Raw genomic sequence first — 22,072 nt, forward strand, 5'->3', positions numbered from 1 at the left:
ATGTATAGTAACCTTAAGATGAATAACTTTATGCATTGGATACATGGCTCCGGAATATTTAATGGATGGAAAATACTCAGAGAAATCTGACATCTTTAGTCTTGGAGTCGTGTTGCTAGAGATAATCAGCGGCAAAAAGAGCAGGGGATATGGACCCTCAGATCACTATCTAAACCTCTTGAGCCATGTATGCTTTCATGGCATTTTCATTTATAAGATTAAGGTCAAATAAGTTACCTTGTTCTTATTGTAACAGGCATGGTTGCTATGGAAAGAAAACAAGATCCTAGAGTTGATGGATGAATCTTTAGATGATACATTTGTGGAGTGTGAAGTGCTGAGATGCATGCAAGTGGGATTATTGTGCGTTCAGACATTTGCACATGATAGGCCAATCATGTCATCAGTGATTCCTATGTTAGAAAGTGATGGAACAAATCTTCTTCAGCCAAAAGAGCCTGGGTTTTTTGTTGAGAGAAATTCAAGCCCTGCGGCTATGGAAGTGGGAAGTATTACTTCACCATCAGAGAATGAAACAATCACCATTACTGACTTTGAGCATAAGAGTTATATGTTGTGATCATTCATTAAATTCTCACGAGTATTAAGTGTTGAATATACATCTCCAAAAACAAAAATAACCCATAGTTATGAGAATTTACGGTTATGTACCATTGATTATTTTTCATGGTATGTTATTTAGTTTGTTTAGTTCATGTAGGAGTGTCTATTTGTTTGTTCAAGAGAAAAAGATGGAAGAAATTAATTTAGGGACTATCCAGAAGAGTTACACTAATAATAGGACTTGAAATTCAATTATTGAAACCAAAATAATTTATTCAGTTAATTATTAGTGATGAGAGCAATACTTAATGTTTACGTGTTCACATACTGAATATTTATGTGTTCACATTACAAGTTTTCAAGGTTTGAAAAGAAAATTATTGGTTGGACAAATAGTCAATTTATAATTTGGAAAAATATGGTACTCCTATAAATAGTTAAGTGAAGAATAAGATAGAAAATAATGTAAGATAGAAAAAGAAAACAATATACAGAAAAGTCTTTCTATATTTCTTTACATTATTATCTTTTATATTTTACTTTTTTTCTCCACTTTAATTATTGATTATCATTTTTTTTAAAATGAATAAAAAAAGAAATGTCTCACTCATGGCGGGATGGAAAGAGTACAAAATTTAATACTAGTATTTATTTTGGAAAAATTAAAGTCTAATACTAATCATTTACTAAATTAACCCCATTTACTTAACTTAAATAAAGTTAGAAAGAATGAAAGTTATTCCAAAAAAATTCTTAAATTTGTTATATTATTAAAATATACTCCACTTTATTCGTACATAAATATATGCATCTAGGTCTGGCAATTTTCGACACGACACGATAATTTGACACGAATCCGCATGAAATTATTGGGTTTAGGTCAAGCCTTATTGGGTTCGTGTCCTTATCGGGTTGACCCATTAAGAATTCAATAATTTCGGGTTGGGTGCGGGTTGGATACGGATAACCCATTAAGATAATACTATTATTTTTATTATTATTTAAAAAATATTTTTTACTTTAATTTTTTTAATTCTTGTAAATTTAGGTTTAAAAGGTATAGACTGGATTTTAATTGTGTAGGTTGAAAAATAAGGTTTAATCGTGTAATATCAGGTTTTAATCGTGTGATATCAGGTTCGGGTCATTATCATGTCGAGTCAACCTATATTATATCGTGTCATTAACGGGTTCGTGTCGGGTGCGAGTCGTGTTCGGATTTGAAGGTAGCATGTCGGATTCGTGTTCGGATTTACAATTCCCTTAACAGGTCGGGTCCGGGTTAAGGGGTTATTGGGTTGGGTCGTTATTGGGTCAATTCGATAACGACCCAATCCACACGATTTGCTAGCCCTAGGCCATAGACAATATGGGGTACATTATATTGCTAACTAATTACTAAAATGCTAAATACAACTAAATGATAGGCATTGGATTAATAAATCAAGGTACAAGATCATTAAGCCACGAGTATCAACACAACGTACAAAAAATGTCAATTAAAGGTATTAATGTCTATTGAGAAAAAGTTAGTTATAATTAAGTTTTTAAAAAATATCTCAAAATTTTAAAAGAATATAACTATCTCAATTTTAATTATTTTTTTACACAATATATATCAAATTAAAGATAATTTTACAAGGATTCTAACGATATCTCACTTGCATATATTTCGATGTCAAAATTTGATTTTTTTTAATTATCATATTTTTCAAGTATCAGCTGAATGTCAATGTAGCTATCATAATATGTCAATATAATGCATATACAATGTCAATGCTAAATTATATTGACGTATTCAATGAATCGTATTGATATGTTTAGTACGCTACATTGATAATTTGATCCAAAACCCTAATTTTGGTAATCTTTTAATAATTTTAAATTTAAATAATAATAAAATGAAATCACACATGACAATTTATGGACCGCTACAGCTTTACAAATCTTATGATGTTAAATTAGTTGAAGTTAGCAATTAAATGTTGAGTTAACAATTGATCACGTCTCTAGACAATATAGTATTACTACATCAACTTATTTACATATTTTACTAGTGAGGAGTGATCAATTGCTAACTCAACCTTTAATTACTAACTACAATTAATTTAGAACCATAAGATTTGTAGAGATTTAGTAGTCTATAAAACCTCATGTGTAAATTCATTTTATTATTAATTTAAATTTAAAAAGATAAGAAAACTAACAAAATTAGGGTTTGAATCAAAATGTCAATATAGTGTATTAAACATATCAATACTATTCATTGAATATGTCAACACAATTTAGCATTGACATTGTATATGTATTATGTTGACATATTATGATAGCTACACTGACATTATGCTGCTTTTGAAAAATATGAAAATTAGAGAATTTTTTTTCAAATTTTGACATCGGAACATATGCAAGTGAGATCTCGTTAGAATCCTTTTAAAATTATCTTTAATTTGATATAAGTTCGTGCTATAAAATAATTTAAATTGAGATAGTTATAATCATTTAAAGTTTATGGATATTTTTTGAAAGTTAGTTATAACTAACTTTTGATCAATTGACATTAATACCCTTAATTGACATTTTTTTGTATTGTATTGATAGTCATAGATGGTTAATCTTGTCCCTTGATTTCATGATCCAATGTCTATTATTTAGTTGTAGTTATCAATATAACATACCCCTTTTACTAGTAATTAGTTTAATTTAAATCGAAGTATACTATTACTCAAGTAGGGGAGTGATCAATTGCTAACTCATCATTTAATTGCTAACTACAACTAATTTAAGACCATATGATTTTAGAAATCTTGTGTTATAAAATTTACCACGTGTATTTTTCATTTTTATTAATTAAATCGAAAAAGATAAAAAAACTATCAAATTAGGCTTTTAGATGAAAATGTCAATATAGTGTTTCGAAAATATCAATACAATGCTTTCAGAATGTCAACACAATGCTTTGAGAATGTTAACACATTGCTTATATTGACATTCTACATGTATTACATTGACATATTTTTATATAATATGTTGACATTTGTTGTTGTACGAAAAAATTGAAAATTTTCAATTTTTTTTTTCAAATTTTGACATCGGAATATATGCAAGTGAGATCTCATTAGAATCATTATGAAATTATCTTTAATTTGATATATGTTGTGCAAAAACATAATTTAATCGAGAAAGTTATATGCATTTTAAAGTTATGAGATATTTTTCAAAAGTTAATTATAACTAATTTGTTGTAAATTGACCTTAATATCCTTATTGACTTTTTTTTGTTGATATAAGAGCATCCACAACGGTAGTGGCCCAACCCGCGTCCGTCCGCGCCGCTGGCACAGACGTGTCTCGCCGCCGCTGCGCTCGCGCCGCTGGCACGGCGCTGCTCGATGCATCGAGCAGGACACGTGGCGCGCGGCGATTGGGCAACGACATAGCCGTTGCGTTTGAATTTTTTAAATTAAAAATCAGTTTTTAATTAAAAAACCGATTAAAAAAAAATTCACTTCCTAAAAAAAATATAACCGTTTATTACCGTTTTTTACCACTTTTTAATTTTTTTAATTTTTTCCCCCAAAAATACACACTTTCATCTATAAATACCCCCACTTTCACACCCAAAAATTCACATCAAACTACACAATTCTCATCTTCATTCTCCCATATCCATTCTCATCTTCATTCTCCCATATCCATTTTCATTTTCATTCTCTCATACCCTACAACATAACAATGTCCGGCCAAGGCATCCAAGCCTCCTAGCTCAACTGGTTGAGAAGGGAGGCAAGGATATGGCGCCATCCAGGAGGTCCTGAGTTCGAATCCTGGATGGCGCAACCTGGGATTAATTTCCCTGTGGGCTCAAGGCTTGTTGCCTTGGGACTTTGCAAGCGGGCAGACCTAGACCTGTCTGAGGGTAGTCAACTTACATGTCCGGGACCCACCTGAGGGTAGTCAACTTACGAGCCAAGAGGAGGCTAGTTCGGACGTGACCACGAGGGGCTGAGGCCTGAGGGTAGTCAACTTACGAACCAAGATGAGGCTAGTTCGGACGTGACCACGAGGGGCTGGGGTGGGCTAGTTCGGACGTGACCACGAGGGGCTGGAAGAGGCTGGTTCGCTTGCCAATGTATCTCGAACTCTTTTGTGTGTGTGTGTGAAAAAAAAAATGTCCGGCCAAGGCGATGACCACCCGCCCTCTCACGGTTGGAACCTCGAATGGTTCGGTTCACAACCGTTTCCTAGTCCGGAAACGGAATATTCGGCCCCTCCTCAAACCCAAGATTTGGGCGTTCCGGGTGGCTACCGGCCATACCCAATCGACGACCAAGGTGCCTCCGAAGGGCGATACGGGTGGACACCGGAGCCTAGGCCGACCGCCCCCTCCTAAACTCCGCCTCCTCCTACTCGCGGTGTCCACACACCGTACACTCCGACGGAGATGGATAAATTGTTCAAGGCGTACTTGGAAATCTCCGAAGATGCGGTGGTTGGCACAAACCAATCCGGCGATCACTTTTGGTGGCGCGTCTCTCGCTGGTACAATGAAAACCGGCCGCCGGGAACGATCGAGCGCAACAAGAGTATGGTGCGCAACTCCATCGGCCGAGCCAACGAAGAAATTGGCAAGTTCAATGGCTATTTCCTCCAGGAGACGCGGAATGCCGGGAGCTGTTGGAGCGAGGTCGACATCATCACTGCCACGCTGAGCACCTACCAATCCATGAACGGCAAGTCGTTCAAGTACCTCAACGTTTGGCAGGACATGCGGACGCACCCGAAGTATATGGGAGGCGTAACATCCTCCTCTAGCGGCTCCTCCAAACGGTCAAGGTCGGTATCCCTATCCGACGCCGGCTCCGAAGAAGTGGCTAGCCAACTCGCCGGAGCTAACTTGGATAGCCCCGACGCCGGACCAAGTGGTTCCCGACGCCGACCGCAAGGAAGGAAGAAGGCGGCGGCCGACCGCCGTCGCGCCGCGACTCCATCTGCCCCCGCTCCCTATGCGCCACCTCCACCCCCGAACAACTCGCTGTGGATGCACTTAGGCCAACTCAATATGGCCGATAGGTCAACTATGACCCCCACGCAACTTCAAACGCACGAGACCATGATATTGGGTCTCCAAAAACAATTGGGGTTAGTGCCGCCGGATGAGTAGTCTTCGTCAGGTAATATTAGCCAATAATTATGTAATTTTTAATTTTTAGGAGTTTAATTACGTAATTTTTAGTATTTTAATTATGTAATTTTTAATTTTTAGGATTTTAATTATGTCTTTTTTATTTTATTTGTAATTTGTAATATTTATTGTGGTTTTTTAATGAATTTTAATATTATGGAAATGTTTTTGTTTAATTGAATTTTAAATTGAATTGTGCTCGTCCTTGCGGAAGAGCGCAGCTGTGGGTGTTGTGCTCTTGCCAGAGAGCAGGCATGAATAGTGGCACCGGGCCCACAACCGTGCTCGCTGGCAAGAGCACGGTTGTGGATGCTGTAAAACTTCCTATTCTAAGTATATCTGAATCGCTAAATAAAATGATACTATATAAAATTTTGATATAAAATAGTTCATATACAGTTGCAAATTTGTCAATAAATCGAGTAGAGTAGGTAGAATTTTGAAGGCTATATATAAATACGCCAGCCGGGAATCGAATGCAGAACGAGGCTGTTGTACAAGTATCATGGTCGCGAATCGACTAATTTATTCAAATTTTCTTTATTATGTTTGTTTTACTAATAGTGGAGCTTTAAACTAATTTAGTGGTTTGAGTAGAGAGCAAGCAATATGAAAAAGAGGTCGAAAAACTCGTTATTTCCGATGTGAAGGCAAGCATATATGCCCCGCCGCGCCTCCTCCTTTCCCCGATCAATACGTGATGATCTGTACAGTGTAGGCTAAAATATGCACTCTCACTCCACTACTTTATCCCACTCTTTTACATTTCTTCCGATTCACTCTGCAAACAACTCTCCTACTCCTACTAAGGAATCATCTTTTTTCCCTTACAATTCACTCACCCCCTCTATATATCCATCCCCATTCCATTCATCCTTCTCCCTCGTGCATTCCACATGGCCAAATTCCCATCGCCGCTTCGCATTTTCTCACTCTGCTTTTGTTTTGCATCCATTTCCGGTATGTTTCCTTCACTTGATTTTCCACTGCCTTAAAATGCTGTATTGGGCCTTAATTGTCATAACCCATCTTGTGGTTCTATTTATATAGAAGTATGATACAAAACTCTGTGATAATATAATTTGTTCTTCTTTCTTGCCGTGGATATAGCTAATACAATATTGGTGAAACACGTACATATGTGTCTCTTTACGTTTCTCTTCATTTCGATTACTCAATTACTCTATTTCCGTCATAATAGCGTCCATATCTAAATTTAGTATTTTTTTCTTCCTCGAAACAAATTCAGATGGCGCAAGAATACCTCATTCCTTGAAAAAATTAGACTCATCAAACACTGATCCATACGTTAGTTCCCCATTCTCATTGCCACCATATGAATCTCTTCCTCCATTCCCTTCTCCCGAAAACACCCCTCCCTATTGCGTATACCCACCCACCACCCCCATGCCGCCCACATTCCCCACCCCATCATCCATACTGCCCCCATCCCCACCCTACTACGAGCTTAGCCCGCCTTATTACGAGCCTACACCCCCTTACTACGAGCCTAGCCCACCTTATTACGAGCCTAGCCCGCCTTACTACGAGCCTAGCCCACCAAGCCACGTCCCCCTCCCGCCACCCACGGGATCCATTCCGAGCCCAAAGTTCCTGCCTCCCATCGTGTTCCCGCCGCCGGCAGTGCCCCCGCCGCCTCGACGGACGCCTGTGACGGCTATGTGGTGCGTTGCGAAGGCGGCGGTGCCGGACCCGATTATACAAGAGGCCATGGACTACGCGTGCGGGTCTGGAGCTGATTGCGACCAGATTCAGCCGAGCGGGTCGTGCTTCATGCCCAATACACTGTTTGCGCACGCATCCTACGCATTCAACAGCTATTGGCAGAGGAGTAAGGTGGCCGGAGGTAGATGTGATTTTGGAGGAACCGCCATACTTGTCACCGTTGATCCGAGTAAGCAAAGCTGCTGCTGCTGCTGCTTTTACTCACTTCCTTAACAAGCCACTTTTCATTTAATTTCTACCTCTTTCCTCTGCTGCAGGTTATGATGGATGCCATTTTCTTTACTTCTGAGTTTACTGATGCTGACATGTTGCATACCATTTTGTGATATCCCCGTTTTTCATTTTTGGATATTGTTTTGCGGTAGATTAGGTGGGGGCCTCTTGCTGTTAATCCAGATGAAAACTTAGCTGTTTTTTACTACTTAATTCGCATTAATTTGTTTTGTTAATCTCTTATTTAATTTTATGAATAATCATCAATGATAGTAGTACTTTATAATTGTATCCAATGATTACTACTCTCCCCCTAAAGAATATACCCCTTGGATTCGACACGAGTTTTAATGTAAAAATGGTAAAGTAAGAGAGAGATAGGGAGAAACGATAATTTAAGTATTGTTAGTGAAGAATATGTCACACCTCATTAGAAAGAAAAAAACTTTCCAAAATTAGAAAGTGCATATTTTTGTGGGACGGACTAAAAAGGAAAGAGTGCATATTCTTATGGGACGGAGAGAGTACATTTTAATTTATTTTAAACTGGGTACGGAGTGTTAAATTCGATGATTTATACGTATAATTTGGTGTTTAATTCACATTTCGTAATTAAATGTCATCTTATCATTTCTATTTAAGTTAAAACTTACTCCCCCATCCTATCCTATGCTACCCGTACTTTTCTTTTTGAATTGTAAATTAAGGATGGGTGATTAGTGTTATTAGATTAGTATAATAAGATACTTAAAATAAAAATAGTGCAATTAGTTTGGAACGAGACAAAAAGAAAGTACAAGTAACACGAGAGTAGTACTATTAAACAATATCAATCGACCGCATCTTCAATCCTAGTAAAGTTTAAAGAGTTTTAATCTTCTCTTACTAAATTTCAATCCTTTTTCAAAGTCGCTCAATCCTTTTTCAAAGTCGCTCAAATTCTATGTGATCAAGTTGCCTACGGACTGCACCAAAATCTAAAAGGTAAACTTGTTTCGGATCAACCAAATCAATCATAAGGAGAGTATTATCGAAGCCATTTCCTCTTTGTCCCATTCCCATCTATCCATTGCAAAGGAGATCCAATACTTCACAAAATAGTATTAGTACTAGTAGCATTACATCTCGATTTCTTTCAGCAGCAGTCGGATAGAGCACATAAAATTTTGTACTCGTAGTTAATATATGTAATTTCTATAATATTTTTTTTGTTTTTCATATTTTGTATACTAATTTAGTTTGTTTACTCTTTTTTTATTATTATTATTATTATTATTATTGTTGTTGTTGTTATTGTTATTGTTATTGTTATTGTTATTGTTATTGTTATTGTTATTTTTGGTTTGTGTAATATTTTACTCTATTGTCCACGATTAAAAGACGCATTTTGTGGAAAGATGCATTTTTTTCAATTTTAGCAAATGAGCCTAGTCCACCAAGTATATCAGACCTATCGGGAATCGGGATCATATCACCGATGAGTAAATCCAATTAAGTACAAGCAAATTACTCTATGGAGTATTAAATTAAAATAAATATGTTAACTTGTCATACTAATTTAAATTTAATACAAATTAAAATCTTCTTGATTAATCTAAATATGATCCTCTTCTAATGCTTATAACACAATAATCCAAAACTAAGACTAAATCTACACTTTTGGATTTTGAAATGAATAGATGAAATTAAAACTAACAAATTTTAATAAATAGTAGACAAAATATCAACAAAATGGTAATATTGTCATTATGTTATCATATGATAATTTTCGTGGGGTATTTTTTTATATCAACATTGTGTATTACAAATATCAACAATATGACATGAGAATATCAACCCAAGTACCAGAAAATATTAACACAGTTTTATTGATATTTTACCTACATTATATTGAGATTTTGCATATACTGTATTGAGATTATTTTTGCATTTGTTGATAAAATCTGATTATCAACGTGTACGAAAATTTAAATACTATAATTTATCAAATTTCATCATCTGAACATCGTCGGAATATATGTAATTGAGATCTCGTTGGAATTCTTATAAAATTATCGTTAATTTGATATATTTTTTGCGAAAAAATAATTTAAATCGAGAGAGTTACGTAAATTTAAAGTTTTGAGATGATTTTGACAAGAGAGAATTGACATTAATACCCTTAAGCTTATTTAATAATTTTTTTAATTTAAAATATAATCTATGTGACATTATTTCAACCATCATATCTCCTAATCTAATTACTAAGATTTAATCTTAATTAGTGATTGTTAATTAATTTATCTCCAAATTTAATGGCTAAGATTTGGTATGATGGTTAGCCATTCATCACTCCCCAATCTAATATACCTAAATAATTTGATAGTAGTATTTTATAAATAAAAAAACTCACTTATTTTGTGATTATCCTCTAGCATTAAGAGCATCTCCAGTGGTTCTGGACATGCAATAGCCCTCCCATAGCCTTGCCACTGTCACATCATCAGCACTAAAATCCTCCTGCCACATCATCTAGACATGCAACTGGACAAGCAACTGGACATGCAATTGCCCTTCCATAGCCTATCCATATCACTAATAACAATTATATAATTTAATTTACAATCGTAGCAACATACGAAATTTAATTTACGAGACAAATACAAGAAAATTGAACAATACTATTAAAATTTTAAAAAGTACAATAATTTTAAAAAAGTACATTAATTTTAAAAAAAATACAAAAATTAAAAAGTACAATAAAAAAATTACATAAAAAATCACTCCTCGCCGCCGTCCTCGCCTCCGTCGTCACCGCCGTCGCCACCAACGCCGCGGCAACTCCCGCCGGTATCCCTCTGCAACCCCTCCAATTCTTCACGCATGCTCCGGAGCAACACACGAAGATAAGCCTTCTCCTCGGGGCCCACCGCCGTCCGGAAGTCGGCTAACGTCTTCACCATTTGAGCGCGCGTTTGTTGACGCGCGAAGAATTTGAGCTCCTCGGTGGACTTGCCGAGGGGGGATGCCGACTGGACCTCCTGGGAACTCGGGGTGCCCCCCTCGCATCCCGTTGCGCCCGCCTTTGGCCAACCGGGCGAGGTCGGCAACCGAACGAACGAGGGGTCGGGACCTCCTGGGCCGTCTCGGGGAGGTCGTGGGAACCACCGCTGCTGCCGCTATAATCACCGGTATAGTTCAGTTTCTGCTTCTTCGGCCAGCCAGCGTCGACACCTGCCCGGAATTTCTCCGACTCGTTGAGCACAAGGCAACAGTTCCAGTAGGTGAACTCATAGTACTTCACGGGATCTGGGTAGGCTCTCTCCGCAATCCTCCTGCAGTCTTCCTCTATTTGGCCACTGGTCCGCATGCGGAGGGCGTTGGCGTACAAACCCGAAAATCGAGAGACGGCAGACCTGATTCGGTCCCAGCACTTCCGGCACTCCTCCCCGGTGCGCGGTCTCCCTTCAGGGCAAAATGCCCTGTAGGCAGCGGCTATCTTGGCCCACAAGTTGACGATCCTCTGGTTGTTCGAAATGAGAGGATCATCGCATACACTCACCCACGCCTTGGCCACCGCAACGTTCTCCGCGTCCGTTCACTTCCCCCGGACCCGGCTATCCTCACCCGGCTGCGACGAGTCGCCGACCTTCTTGGCCTTGCCCTTCTTCTTAGGGGCGCTCCGACCCTGCCCTACTCTCCGGCTTTGAATGGGAGTTTCCAGAACCTAGTTAATATCAAAACCCAACTCCTCTAAGGAGAAGGTCTCATACTGCGTGTACTGTGCATCCGTTGGGGTCGATGTGTGCGAAGAACCGGTGGAAAAATCAAAAGCCGGCCGATAGACGTTTTCCCTCCGGGCGTCCCCTGCGGCGATGGCATCATCTGTTGCGCCGGTGGCTGCATCCCGGGTGCCCACCCCGGCATCATCTGCATAGGGGGTTGCATCGGCGGTACCCCTGCCAAGCCAGCACACTTCCCCCGGCGCCCATCGGTGGCATCATCTGCTGCCACGGGTACATGTTGTAGTACCTGGTCATCGGAGGCCAACCACCTCCCACGGGAGCCGAGGGAGTCTGAGACCCTCCCCTGGGAGTCGGGAGAGTCTGAGACCCGGTCGTCACTGGAGTACTTTCTTGTTCTCCATTTCTCGTAGTTGATCTTGTATAGAAATAAAGATAGAGAGAGTACTCGTTAAAACAAGTGGTGTGAATGAAAATGATGTCCAAAAATTAAAAATAAAAATAAAAATCTTACTCCGGTCTGACGCCGATCCGGGGCCTACAATGGCGCCCTGAGGATCGGCGTGAGAATCGGCGTCAGCCCAAGAATCAGCGTGGGCACGCCGATTTTGACGCCGATTTCGCCGACGCAGCTCGCAATGGTTTGGCGTCAGCATCGGCGTCCGCGAAAAATCGGCGTGCCGGTGACGACGCCGCCATTGGAGATGCTCATCTGCAATTTTTCTCAATTGTTCCGTTTAACCACCATCTTCTGCAACTAGTGTACCCTACTTCTCCAGCGCGCCGCTGCTTCTCCGAGCAGCGACCGCACGTTCAACTCCCCAGTAAAATATAAAGTTGAAGAGTAGATTCGTCGGAAATGGACGGCGCGCAACTAATCGATGATGGATTTCCGGCCACAAGGTTGTTCAACCAGGGATACTCCTACACATATGACGACGTCATCTTCCTCCCCCACTACATCGACTTCCCTACCGACGCCGTTTCTCTCTCAACCAAGCTCAGCCGCCGTGTCGCCCTAGCTATACCATGTGTCTCTTCTCCAATGGACACGGTCACTGAATCCTCCATGGCCACCGCCATGGCTTCACTCGGAGGTATTGGTATCGTACACTATAACACCCCCCACTTCTAATCAGGCATCGCTAATTCGCCAAGCTAAATCGCATAAAATACCTTTTAGCTATGAGACTGTATTTAAGTCTCCATCCGATTCAGTTTTGTCCGCCGACGAGTTCTGCTCCGCTCCCTGCATTTTCGTTACCGAGTCAGGGAGCCAGAGGTCGAAATTTTTAGGTTTTGTGATAAGGAAGCTAGAGTTTCTGAGTACATGACGAAGTCATCGATTACTCCCCCAACTAGTTATAGTTTTGAGGATGTTGCGGGATATTTGGCCAAGGATTACAGTGAATTTGTGCCATTGGCGAGGGATAACGGGGAAGGGGTAGGAGAAATTGTTAACTTAGTTACTAGTGAAGATGTGGAGAGGATCAAGGGGTTCCCCAAGTTGGGGCTGTCATCATTGGCGCCTGAAGGGAGTTTCTTGGTGGGTGCTGCGGTAGGTACTCGGGAGTCTGATAAGGAGAGGTTAGAGCACCTGGTGAAGGCCAGGATTAATGTGGTGGTTCTTGATAGTTCTCAAGGAAATTCGATCTATCAGATTGAGATGATCAAGCATGTGAAGAATAAGTATCCTGAGCTGGATGTGATTGGTGGGAATGTTGTGACGGCTTATCAGGCGCAGAACTTGATTCAGACAGGGGTGGATGGATTGAGAGTTGGTATGGGGTCGGGTTCCATTTGCACCACTCAAGAAGTATGTGCGGTTGGGCGTGGACAGGTAATTCATAGGTTCACTGTGTTGTTATCTGATTATCAAAATCTAGCATTTCTTAATTTGTGATGTTTTGAATTTTCAGGCAACAGCAGTTTATAAGGTTGCATCAATTGCGGCTGCGAGTTCTGTGCCTGTAATTGCCGATGGTGGAATATCAAACTCGGGGCACATTGTGAAAGCTTTAACCTTAGGGGCATCAACTGTGATGATGGGTAGCTTTTTAGCTGGAAGCAATGAAGCTCCTGGTATTTACGAATATCAGGTAAAAGCTAAAACATGCTTTAAAATTACGTATTTTTACTTTATTGTGAAGTTTCAGGGAATGTTTGATTAACTTGTTTATGACTAACATGAAGCTATTGTTAGTGGGTTTTTTCTTGCATGTGTGGAAAGCTTTGTTTCATTTATTTTATGTTTGGTTGCAAATCTAATTATTTGAAAGTGTGAGGTTACAGTGTTTGATTTGGAAATGCTATTGAGAGACATTGTTGCTTATGACTTTTTTAACCCTTTTCAAGATTTTAATTCACCACTCTTTCCCTCATTGCTGTGAAAATAATCGCTCTCTGCACTCATTTTTAACCCTCTGTTTAATTCTCTCTACACACTCACGCCTAAAATACATACACACATTGTGTGTTTTCTTGCCTGTTGGGCTGGAAATCTGCAGCTGAAAATTACTTATTTTAACTTCATTTTTTCGAGGTTTACATGGCATCCATACAAGCTAATCTTGATCTCATTACTCCGTGATTTAGTTCTATCTTTAGAAAACGCTGCTATGCTTAAAACATATATCAACATGATTTTTAGGAAAACTTGTTCCTTACTAATCTGGATGATAAATCATTAAGTGGAGATCCTGTTCTCGTTTGTATTTAGGGTGGTCGGCGAGTGAAAAAATACAGAGGTATGGGATCCCTTGAAGCAATGACGAAAGGGAGTGATTCCCGATACTTAGGTGATACAGCAAAGCTGAAAATAGCTCAGGGTGTAGTTGGAGCAGTGGCTGATAAAGGGTCTGTGCTGAAGTTCATACCCTACACAATGCAAGCTGTGAAACAGGGATTCCAGGATCTTGGTGCCTCCTCCCTACAGTCTGCTAATGACCTCCTGCAGTCCGGCGTGCTAAGGCTAGAGGTTAGCATATATTCCTTCCTCTCTATTTTTCTCAAAACTTTCGTTTTTATGAATATGGAAAATGAATGATTTGTTCAACTTACTGCTACAGGTAAGAACTGGGGCAGCGCAAGTTGAAGGTGGGATCCATGGGCTGGTCTCTTATGAGAAGAAATCCTTTTAAATTTTGATCTGATATCCAATGTTAAACTTGTAATGTACCATCACTTTTATCTGTTACTTTGAAAGATGTTTTATTTAAAGGATATTGCCATCTAATATCATGAAAGTTTCAAAAAGTTGGGGTTTTCCCACGAACCTTAAAATTGACAAATAATATCACGAACTTTACCCCGGGTTTGTTTTTTCTCACGAATGAAAAAAATTTCATAAATAATATTATGATACGGATTTTTTTCATAATTTTTCGACAACAATTTTGAGAACTTTAAGTTTTTCAATCCTTGAAGATAGTTTTTCTTGAAGCACACACTCCAAAATTGTTCTTCAATCTATTAAAATAACATGAATATTTTCATTCGTGGGAAAAAACAAACTCGGGGTAAAGTTCGTGATATTATTTGCCAAATTTAAAGTTCGTGGAAAAAATCTAATTATTTGAAAGTTTCGTGATATTAGATGTCAATATCCCTTTATTTAAAAGTTGTTGCTTGCGTATCAGCTTCGTACTTGTCGAATAGGTCATCTCTTGCCTTGGTTTTCCATGTCTAAAATGCTTTCATTTTCTTTGTACTTCGTTGCAAAAAATGACTGCAAGCGGCAATTAGTTGAAAATCCTAGTACATTTTTGTCTTCCAAAATCCTACATCTTTGGGGGTGGAATCCTTGATGAATAACCGCATTAATTGCTCTAGTGTTAGAAAACCAAAATGTGTTCAGTAGAGGTACTCAGTTACATCTGTAACTTAATTATATTCTACCAAGCATGTTACATAGACTCACTTGTATGAAGTTATAGTATAGGGGTCTTGGCTGCAATCCTTCTTAGACATATGTAGATGGAATAAACAAGACAATCGATAAATATAATTGGGTAGATTTACATGACTAGCATAAATTCAACTCATACAACGTATATGCATCAAATGTTCCATCAAATGTTCCAAACGGCTCTTATCCAAGGTTTTATACACACATTGCCCAAAGCTAACTGGTCTAGAGATCCAAGGCTCTTATCAGATTTTGATAGCAAATATCAGCTAGTTCCGGTTCCATGACAAATAAGAAGGATCTCCAAGTTGCCTGAAACATATAGATCAATGTGAAATGGAAGAATGATAAAGAAATGGATATTGGAGAAGTTCACCAACAGTATCTACAAAATCAAATACCATGCAAAAATGAGCAGACATGTTATATGCTCATACAAGAATTATGAACCTCCTTGATAGATCACTTACTTGAATGAAATATAAATAACATAAAAATCGCATCACGTTCGTATGATACTATGATTAATGCAGATAGGGCAGAAGTTATGATTATCAGATAGGGCAGAAGATCACACCTTGGTTTAATTAGATAAATAAGTAGGAAAACCAAGGCCAGGAAAAAGCATAGTCCACCAACAGTGAGATATGCAATACCAACAAAATCATTCTTCCCCCCTAGCCAGCTTGTGGTAGAAAGAACTAGTTTCTTCTTGCCACTGAAACTGTAAGTATTGTAATTGTTCTCCAATGTCACGTTTATGAGCTCATCACGTTGAAGATCAACTTCTATTTTCCCATACAATTTCCTGAAAGTGGGAAGTGCAGCAGTTCGCATCCATACAATGAGGTTCTCCTGCTCGCTCAACTGTAACATGGCATCACATTCACAAGAGAAATCAGTCGAAAGCAATTGAAACCAAAGTCTCGAGGAAGCAGTAACAAACTCTGATAGTAAAAAAGTGTTGGTGATATTATGGTGAGAAATCAAGATCTTGGTACATTGTATTACAAACCAACACAAGATAGACAACATATTGAGGACTACTTTTGTAGGATACAGATTTTGTAATTTGGAAGATGACGAGGATAGGAGAAATAACTTATTTTGGGATTGCAAAAACATTTTAATGGCATTATGTCTACCTGAAAACTGTGCTGTTGATAAAAGAACTAACAGTTTAATGAGTTGCACATCTGATATGTTTTCATATAATTATTGAGCAGTCAAAAGGAAAAGAAGTACATAAAGAATAATTGTAATTGCAAGTAAGGTGGATGTAATATTCTCAACTTAAATGCAGGATGAGCCATTTTTGGTATATGCATTAAAGTCACATGCTAATGTAAAAGATGAGAAGCTTACTGAAAGATTGGGATTAAGAGTGGCCCCACCTTTCAGGGTTCCATTCTGAAAATTTCTTGGGAATACATCTTTACCAAATTTGTGTTCCCTATCACTCTTCCACGAGATTCCTCTCTTGTTCACATTAAGTTGTTGGTTATTTCGAGTAAAGTCATAAGTATCATTAAACAGACTCCATGCTATAAGACCGCAGGGAACAATAGGCGCCCTATCAGGTGTGGTGTCCTCAGGCTTACAGGCATCTGTCTCCTGCAGACTTCCATTATTCCTCAGCTGCTGATCACTTCGGCTCTTCACATATCTATCAAATTCATTGAAGCATTATTTATAAGCGTTACAGGCACCAATGATGACAGAGTGACAAGTATATATCAAATTATAGGACCAGTGAGGATAATGGATGGCATCTTGTTTCATATCACATTACGAAAACGGAAGTAAAATTTAAAGGAAGTTTGTTTGGCGTTATAAGGTGTTTTAAACAGCTTATTTATGCATTTATCAAGAGCTTTTATTCTCTAAAAATTGGCTGGTAACTTTTGAAATAAAAGTCTTATATGCAAATCCTATAGCTCCATTCAAATGTCACTCCGATGAAGAAACCACAGCAAAACCATTCTGCCAAAGGTGACCAAATGGTAGAGAAACAATGGAAATCACATATGTAGCGACAAATTGGCACACAATAGGGATAACACACTATATACCTCCGATGGTTTTGATAGAAATTGTCGAGCTGGTAATATACATAAATCGGCTGCTTCATATTCTTTGGAACCTGAAATAAATTGATGGAATAGTCAAACCATGATCTTTTGTGTTTCATATGGAAAAACCATACATGCTGAAGAGCGGACTCACCCTAAGAGTTCTTTGGCAAGTTTTGCTTTGATTGCTTTGAATAAATCCAACCTTGTCATTTCTCGAAGGTTCGGGAATACAATCCGTTTCATACCGATCAACAATTTCTACAACCTGCCAAACATAAGGAATCTTGTCAGTAAAGCATACTGAAATGAAGTGATGGGCAATATAAAAATAAATTACTGTGAATTTGAAGCATACATCTCGAGAGGCAAAGAGGGATACGACACCAATGGGAATAAAGATAACACTAACAAGCAAGAATGTTCCGATCACCTGCATCCAAGAGTAAAAAGAGGAGAAAGGCCATCCACCATTATTAGAAAAATATTCTATATATGCAGACAATATAAAAAGAATGTGCAGCAAAGCCAGAAGCATTTACCCATTTAGGAGTAAGTATCGGTTTGCATGCTGGAAGCTCCTGTTGAGTAAACCTTGAATCTGAAGAAACAATTATTAGAAAAACCAACTTAAATTTCCGAACCAAAGCTCGTTGCCAGATGGTTGTAACTTGTAAGAAGTGGTTTTACACATTTGGAAATGCTCAAATAAAAGAATGGTTAATAACATGAGACTAGAAAATACATAAATATCATTAATTGACACGAAAAAACTCATAAACAGGGAGCAGATAAGTGGATATGGAAATTAAATCAATCTTGGAAATGCTCAAATAAAAGAATGGTTAATAACATGAGACTAGAAAATACATAAATATCATTAATTGACACGAAAAAACTCATAAACAGGGAGCAGATAAGTGGATATGGAAATTAAATCAATCCTGCATTAATATTGCTCGCTTTAACAATGATGAGGGTATAAACATAAGATAAGAGACTGAGAACGAAACCCATTTACCATGCTAAACTCGATCGGGAAACCATCATCTAATCTTCTTAGGAAAAAAATTCTATTGGTTGATCAGATCCTCTAGACCCAAGTAGTTTTAGGAAAGTTTTATAGGAAACAAAGAACATGAATAGTATTATGAAATGCTAAGATGCATAAATTCACGAAAAGAACTATGTTGTTAATAGGAAACCCTATTCATATGCTTCTTCTCCAAATGCCCAGCCATAACTTGGATCCTAGAAGCTAGCTAAGTGCATCCCAGAGAAGTCCTCAGATATGGCCTTTTTGTTCCATCTAAAGTATGGAACTATATGTTGGGGCGAGGGAGGATCCTTAGAATCAGGTTCACTGGGAAAACTAAACAATGAAGAAGCCGTTGCCATCTGCATTTGCTAGGAATCGAGATCACATCTTAACTTATCCCTTCTTCAGCCCATAAACATGTGACTGAACTGAATGATTTTTTATGTATTTCAGTATCACCGAAGGCAAATCATGGTAGCACTCTCAGATCGTAATCAGTTTCCAAAATAACATCTGGAAATTTAGCATACCTTGACAAGTAATTGAAATGAAATGATGTGTATACATGCCACGAGTCGAGAAACAAGACAAACCCCTTTACTCTTTGAATTCTAGAAATCAAAGACTAAAAACCTAATAACAGATAAACCCTATTCATCTTACATTCAATAAACAGATAAGTCAACATACATTATCCAATTAAAACAGAAGAAGGTGTAGTAGGCAAAGAAATATACACTTTGGACGCTTGGAATTCCTTCTAGGTGCAGTCGAATCGGCCGATCCAGCTCCTGCAGCGCTTGACGACGCGTTCATCACTTCACAAGAGTCTCTCTTCTCTACTTTTAAGTCGCAATCCCTCGATGAATGCCAACAAAGATTAAAAGAAGAAGAGATTTGAACAAAAGAACGGAAAATGTTGGAATTTGGAAACTGAAAAAAAAATTAAAATCAAAGAGGGGGTTTGGGAAAGATAATTAAAGAAGATTAGGCGATCATAGAGAGGGTGGGGATATTCGGGGGAAGCTGCTGCTGCTGTGTTATTATTGGAACACACTTTCTTCTTCTTTGACTTTGAAAATTCTTCCCATTGTAAACCTCACGCTAGAAAAATAGAAAAAATTCACGGCTAGAAAATTCCGCGATGCGTCTTTTTCTTGGGGACGGGGACGGGGACGGGGACGGCAAGCTCTTCTTGGCTCACTAGTCAAGAAGGCTACTGCAAGAGAAAGCGTTGATGGACAAAGAATGTCAAATTTGAGGAACGCGCTTTATTTGGTAATCATCGAGAAGGTTGTAAGAGTGTCCACACTGGTTGCCCTTGAAGGCCACCAAAGTTGGCCCGGCCATCAAATGTGGCTCTCCACAATGGTAAAACCCAAAAATAACAAGGGCCACGAAATGTGGCCCTCTCCAAAATTAAAATTAATTTTGTTTGCTTTTTTTAATAATATTTTTTAATTTAAGTACAATAAATTTTATTAGACTATAATTTATGATATTTATAATTTTAATTAAAATAAAATAATTTGGATTGTAAATAAAAAAAATTTCACAACCTAACCAAAAAAATGTGTAACAAGAACTTCATTGTATTATATTAATAAAATAGAAAAATTATACAACGAAAGTTTTATACTTTAAAAACAACAACCCGAAAACTCATATCACTCTGCGGCGCTCCTTCTACGGTTCCAGACCTCTTCAACCATATCAGCCTGCAGTGATGTATGCGATATTTGGCTCCGCATATCGGTGTACCGCTGGATCAAGTATTCATTAGTACGTGGTACACCCATCTGCAGGGGCTCCATGGCAATACCCGAGCTCGAACTAGCACCATCTTCCGGTGTCCATCGCTCTGCAGCAAATCCTTCGTCAGCTATTATCATATTGTGCAATATGATGCATGCAGTCATGATGTCTGAGACATCATTTTCGTGCCATTGTCGAACCGGGCACCGTATAATGGCCCATCGCGCTTGGAGGACACCAAAAGCTCGCTCTACATCCTTCCTAGCACCCTCTTATTTTTTTGCAAAGTAGGTTTGCTTCTGCCCAACGGGTTGTCGGATCGACTTCACAAACACGGGCCAGCGAGGGTATATCCCATCGGCCAAATAGTATCTCATGTTGTACTACGTGCCGTTGGCTATGAATCTAACTTGCGGACCCTCACCCCGGCTCTCGTCATTGAACAGGTGGGACGATCGTAGAACGTTGATGTCGCTGTTCGACCCAACGACCCCAAAATACGCATGCCAGATTCGCAAGCGGTAGTCAGCAATGGCTTCCAGGATCATCGTGGGATGTCGGCCTTTGAAACCAGAAGTGAACTGCCCCTTCCAAGCCACCGGGCAGTTCCTCCACTGCCAGTGCATGCAATCGATGCTTCCCAACATCCCTGGAAAATGATGTACAGTCCCGTGCATATCAATCAGACTCTGGCAATCATCGGCCGTTGGCTTCCGTAGATACTCCCCTTTGAAGATATCCTTAATGCCCCTACAAAACTGCCTCAACGTCTGTAGGGCAGTCGTTTCGTCCATCTGTAGGTATTCGTCAAACATGTCAGCGGGCCCGGCATAGGCAAGCTGCCTAATTGCCACCGTACACTTCTGATATGTCGACAAGCCGGGTCGGCCGGTGGCATCATATCGCAAGTTGAAGCACTTGAACCGCTGCGCCAAACACGTCGCTATATGGACGAAGAGTTGTTGCAACATTCTGAAACGCCGACGGAAAATCTCTGGCGGATAACGGGCGTTCTCGCTGAAGTAGTCTTCCATCAACCGACGGTCAGCCCCGGCATGGTCACGGTCGATATACCGCCGATGATAGAACGGCCGAGGGACTGCTACCGCCGCCGCCGCCTCCGCCTCGTCAGCTTCCTGTTGCACCGCTGCAACCAGGTTTTGGAACTCCAGATCTACCGCTTCTTGGTACCGTTCATCGTCGGAATCCATATTTCAGAAGTTGAATTAAAATAGATTGGAAAGATTGGAGAGAGTGGTGTTTGAATTGGGGTAGAAAATGGAGGAAAATAGGGTGTATTTAATAAAAAAAGCAAAAAAAATATTAAAACTCAGTGGCTGAGCCACGAAACACGGCCCGCTGCAGTGGTGGGCCGCGTACCCCACGGCTCAGCCGCGTGAAGGCCGCGGCCGCGGCTCCCTCTCGGCTCTCGGCCCTCAGCCACCGTTATCGGCTCTCTGCAGTGGGGGCCGCGCACCCGAGCCACTGGCCGCGGCTCTCCCACTGTGGACACTCTAATCACGATTAATAACAATTGTTAAGAATGAACGTGTGTTTGGTTGAGGGAGTGCTATGCTATGATCGTAAAGAAAGCACGCGGCAATTAAAGCAAGTTCAAATGTCGATATGGATTTGCGACATCTCTCCCAGTGGCGGACACAAGTGGAGGGGGTGGGGGCTTAAGCCCCTCCCAAACTTTTTTTTTTATAATAAATTTATACTATAAAAAATTTCAACTTTCTTAGAAATTATCTTAAGCCCTTCCCAAGCTAATATCTTTGGGGTTTAATGGGAAGAAGATTTAATGGGAAGGAGGGGCTGAAAAAAATAAAATCACCGAGAAAACGTCTTGGAACCATGGCAACCGCA

At 39.4% G+C, this 22,072-nt stretch overlaps 3 protein-coding genes and 1 pseudogene across 3 annotated transcripts; 3 read left to right on the top strand and 1 right to left on the bottom strand.

The window, feature by feature from the left end:
* The first annotated feature begins 43 nt into the window (after window positions 1–43).
* On the top strand, window positions 44–580 carry LOC121810678 (receptor-like serine/threonine-protein kinase SD1-6). Its single transcript, XM_042211430.1, has 2 exons — window positions 44–187; window positions 257–580. The coding sequence occupies exons 1-2, from the start codon at window positions 44–46 to the stop codon at window positions 578–580; spliced, it is 468 nt and encodes a 155-aa protein (XP_042067364.1).
* Window positions 581–6,395: 5,815 nt separating this feature from the next.
* Window positions 6,396–7,966, top strand: LOC121741068 (leucine-rich repeat extensin-like protein 1). Its single transcript, XM_042133761.1, has 3 exons — window positions 6,396–6,709; window positions 6,999–7,664; window positions 7,753–7,966. The coding sequence occupies exons 1-3, from the start codon at window positions 6,646–6,648 to the stop codon at window positions 7,782–7,784; spliced, it is 762 nt and encodes a 253-aa protein (XP_041989695.1). The 5' UTR covers window positions 6,396–6,645; the 3' UTR covers window positions 7,785–7,966.
* Window positions 7,967–12,157: 4,191 nt separating this feature from the next.
* Window positions 12,158–15,049, top strand: LOC121811029 (annotated as a pseudogene).
* A 357-nt stretch (window positions 15,050–15,406) lies between these two features.
* LOC121742253 (ALA-interacting subunit 1-like) lies at window positions 15,407–19,663 on the bottom strand. Its single transcript, XM_042135342.1, has 8 exons — window positions 19,186–19,663; window positions 17,952–18,010; window positions 17,768–17,842; window positions 17,564–17,677; window positions 17,410–17,480; window positions 16,703–17,003; window positions 15,915–16,204; window positions 15,407–15,649 (listed from the first exon to the last, which is right to left on the bottom strand). Exons 1-8 carry the CDS (start codon window positions 19,262–19,264, stop codon window positions 15,607–15,609), a joined length of 1,032 nt encoding a protein of 343 aa, XP_041991276.1. The 5' UTR covers window positions 19,265–19,663; the 3' UTR covers window positions 15,407–15,606.
* Window positions 19,664–22,072: the final 2,409 nt, after the last annotated feature.

This window comes from Salvia splendens, chromosome 7 (genome assembly GCF_004379255.2).
Source record: "Salvia splendens isolate huo1 chromosome 7, SspV2, whole genome shotgun sequence".
NCBI classification, from domain to species: domain Eukaryota; kingdom Viridiplantae; phylum Streptophyta; class Magnoliopsida; order Lamiales; family Lamiaceae; genus Salvia; species Salvia splendens.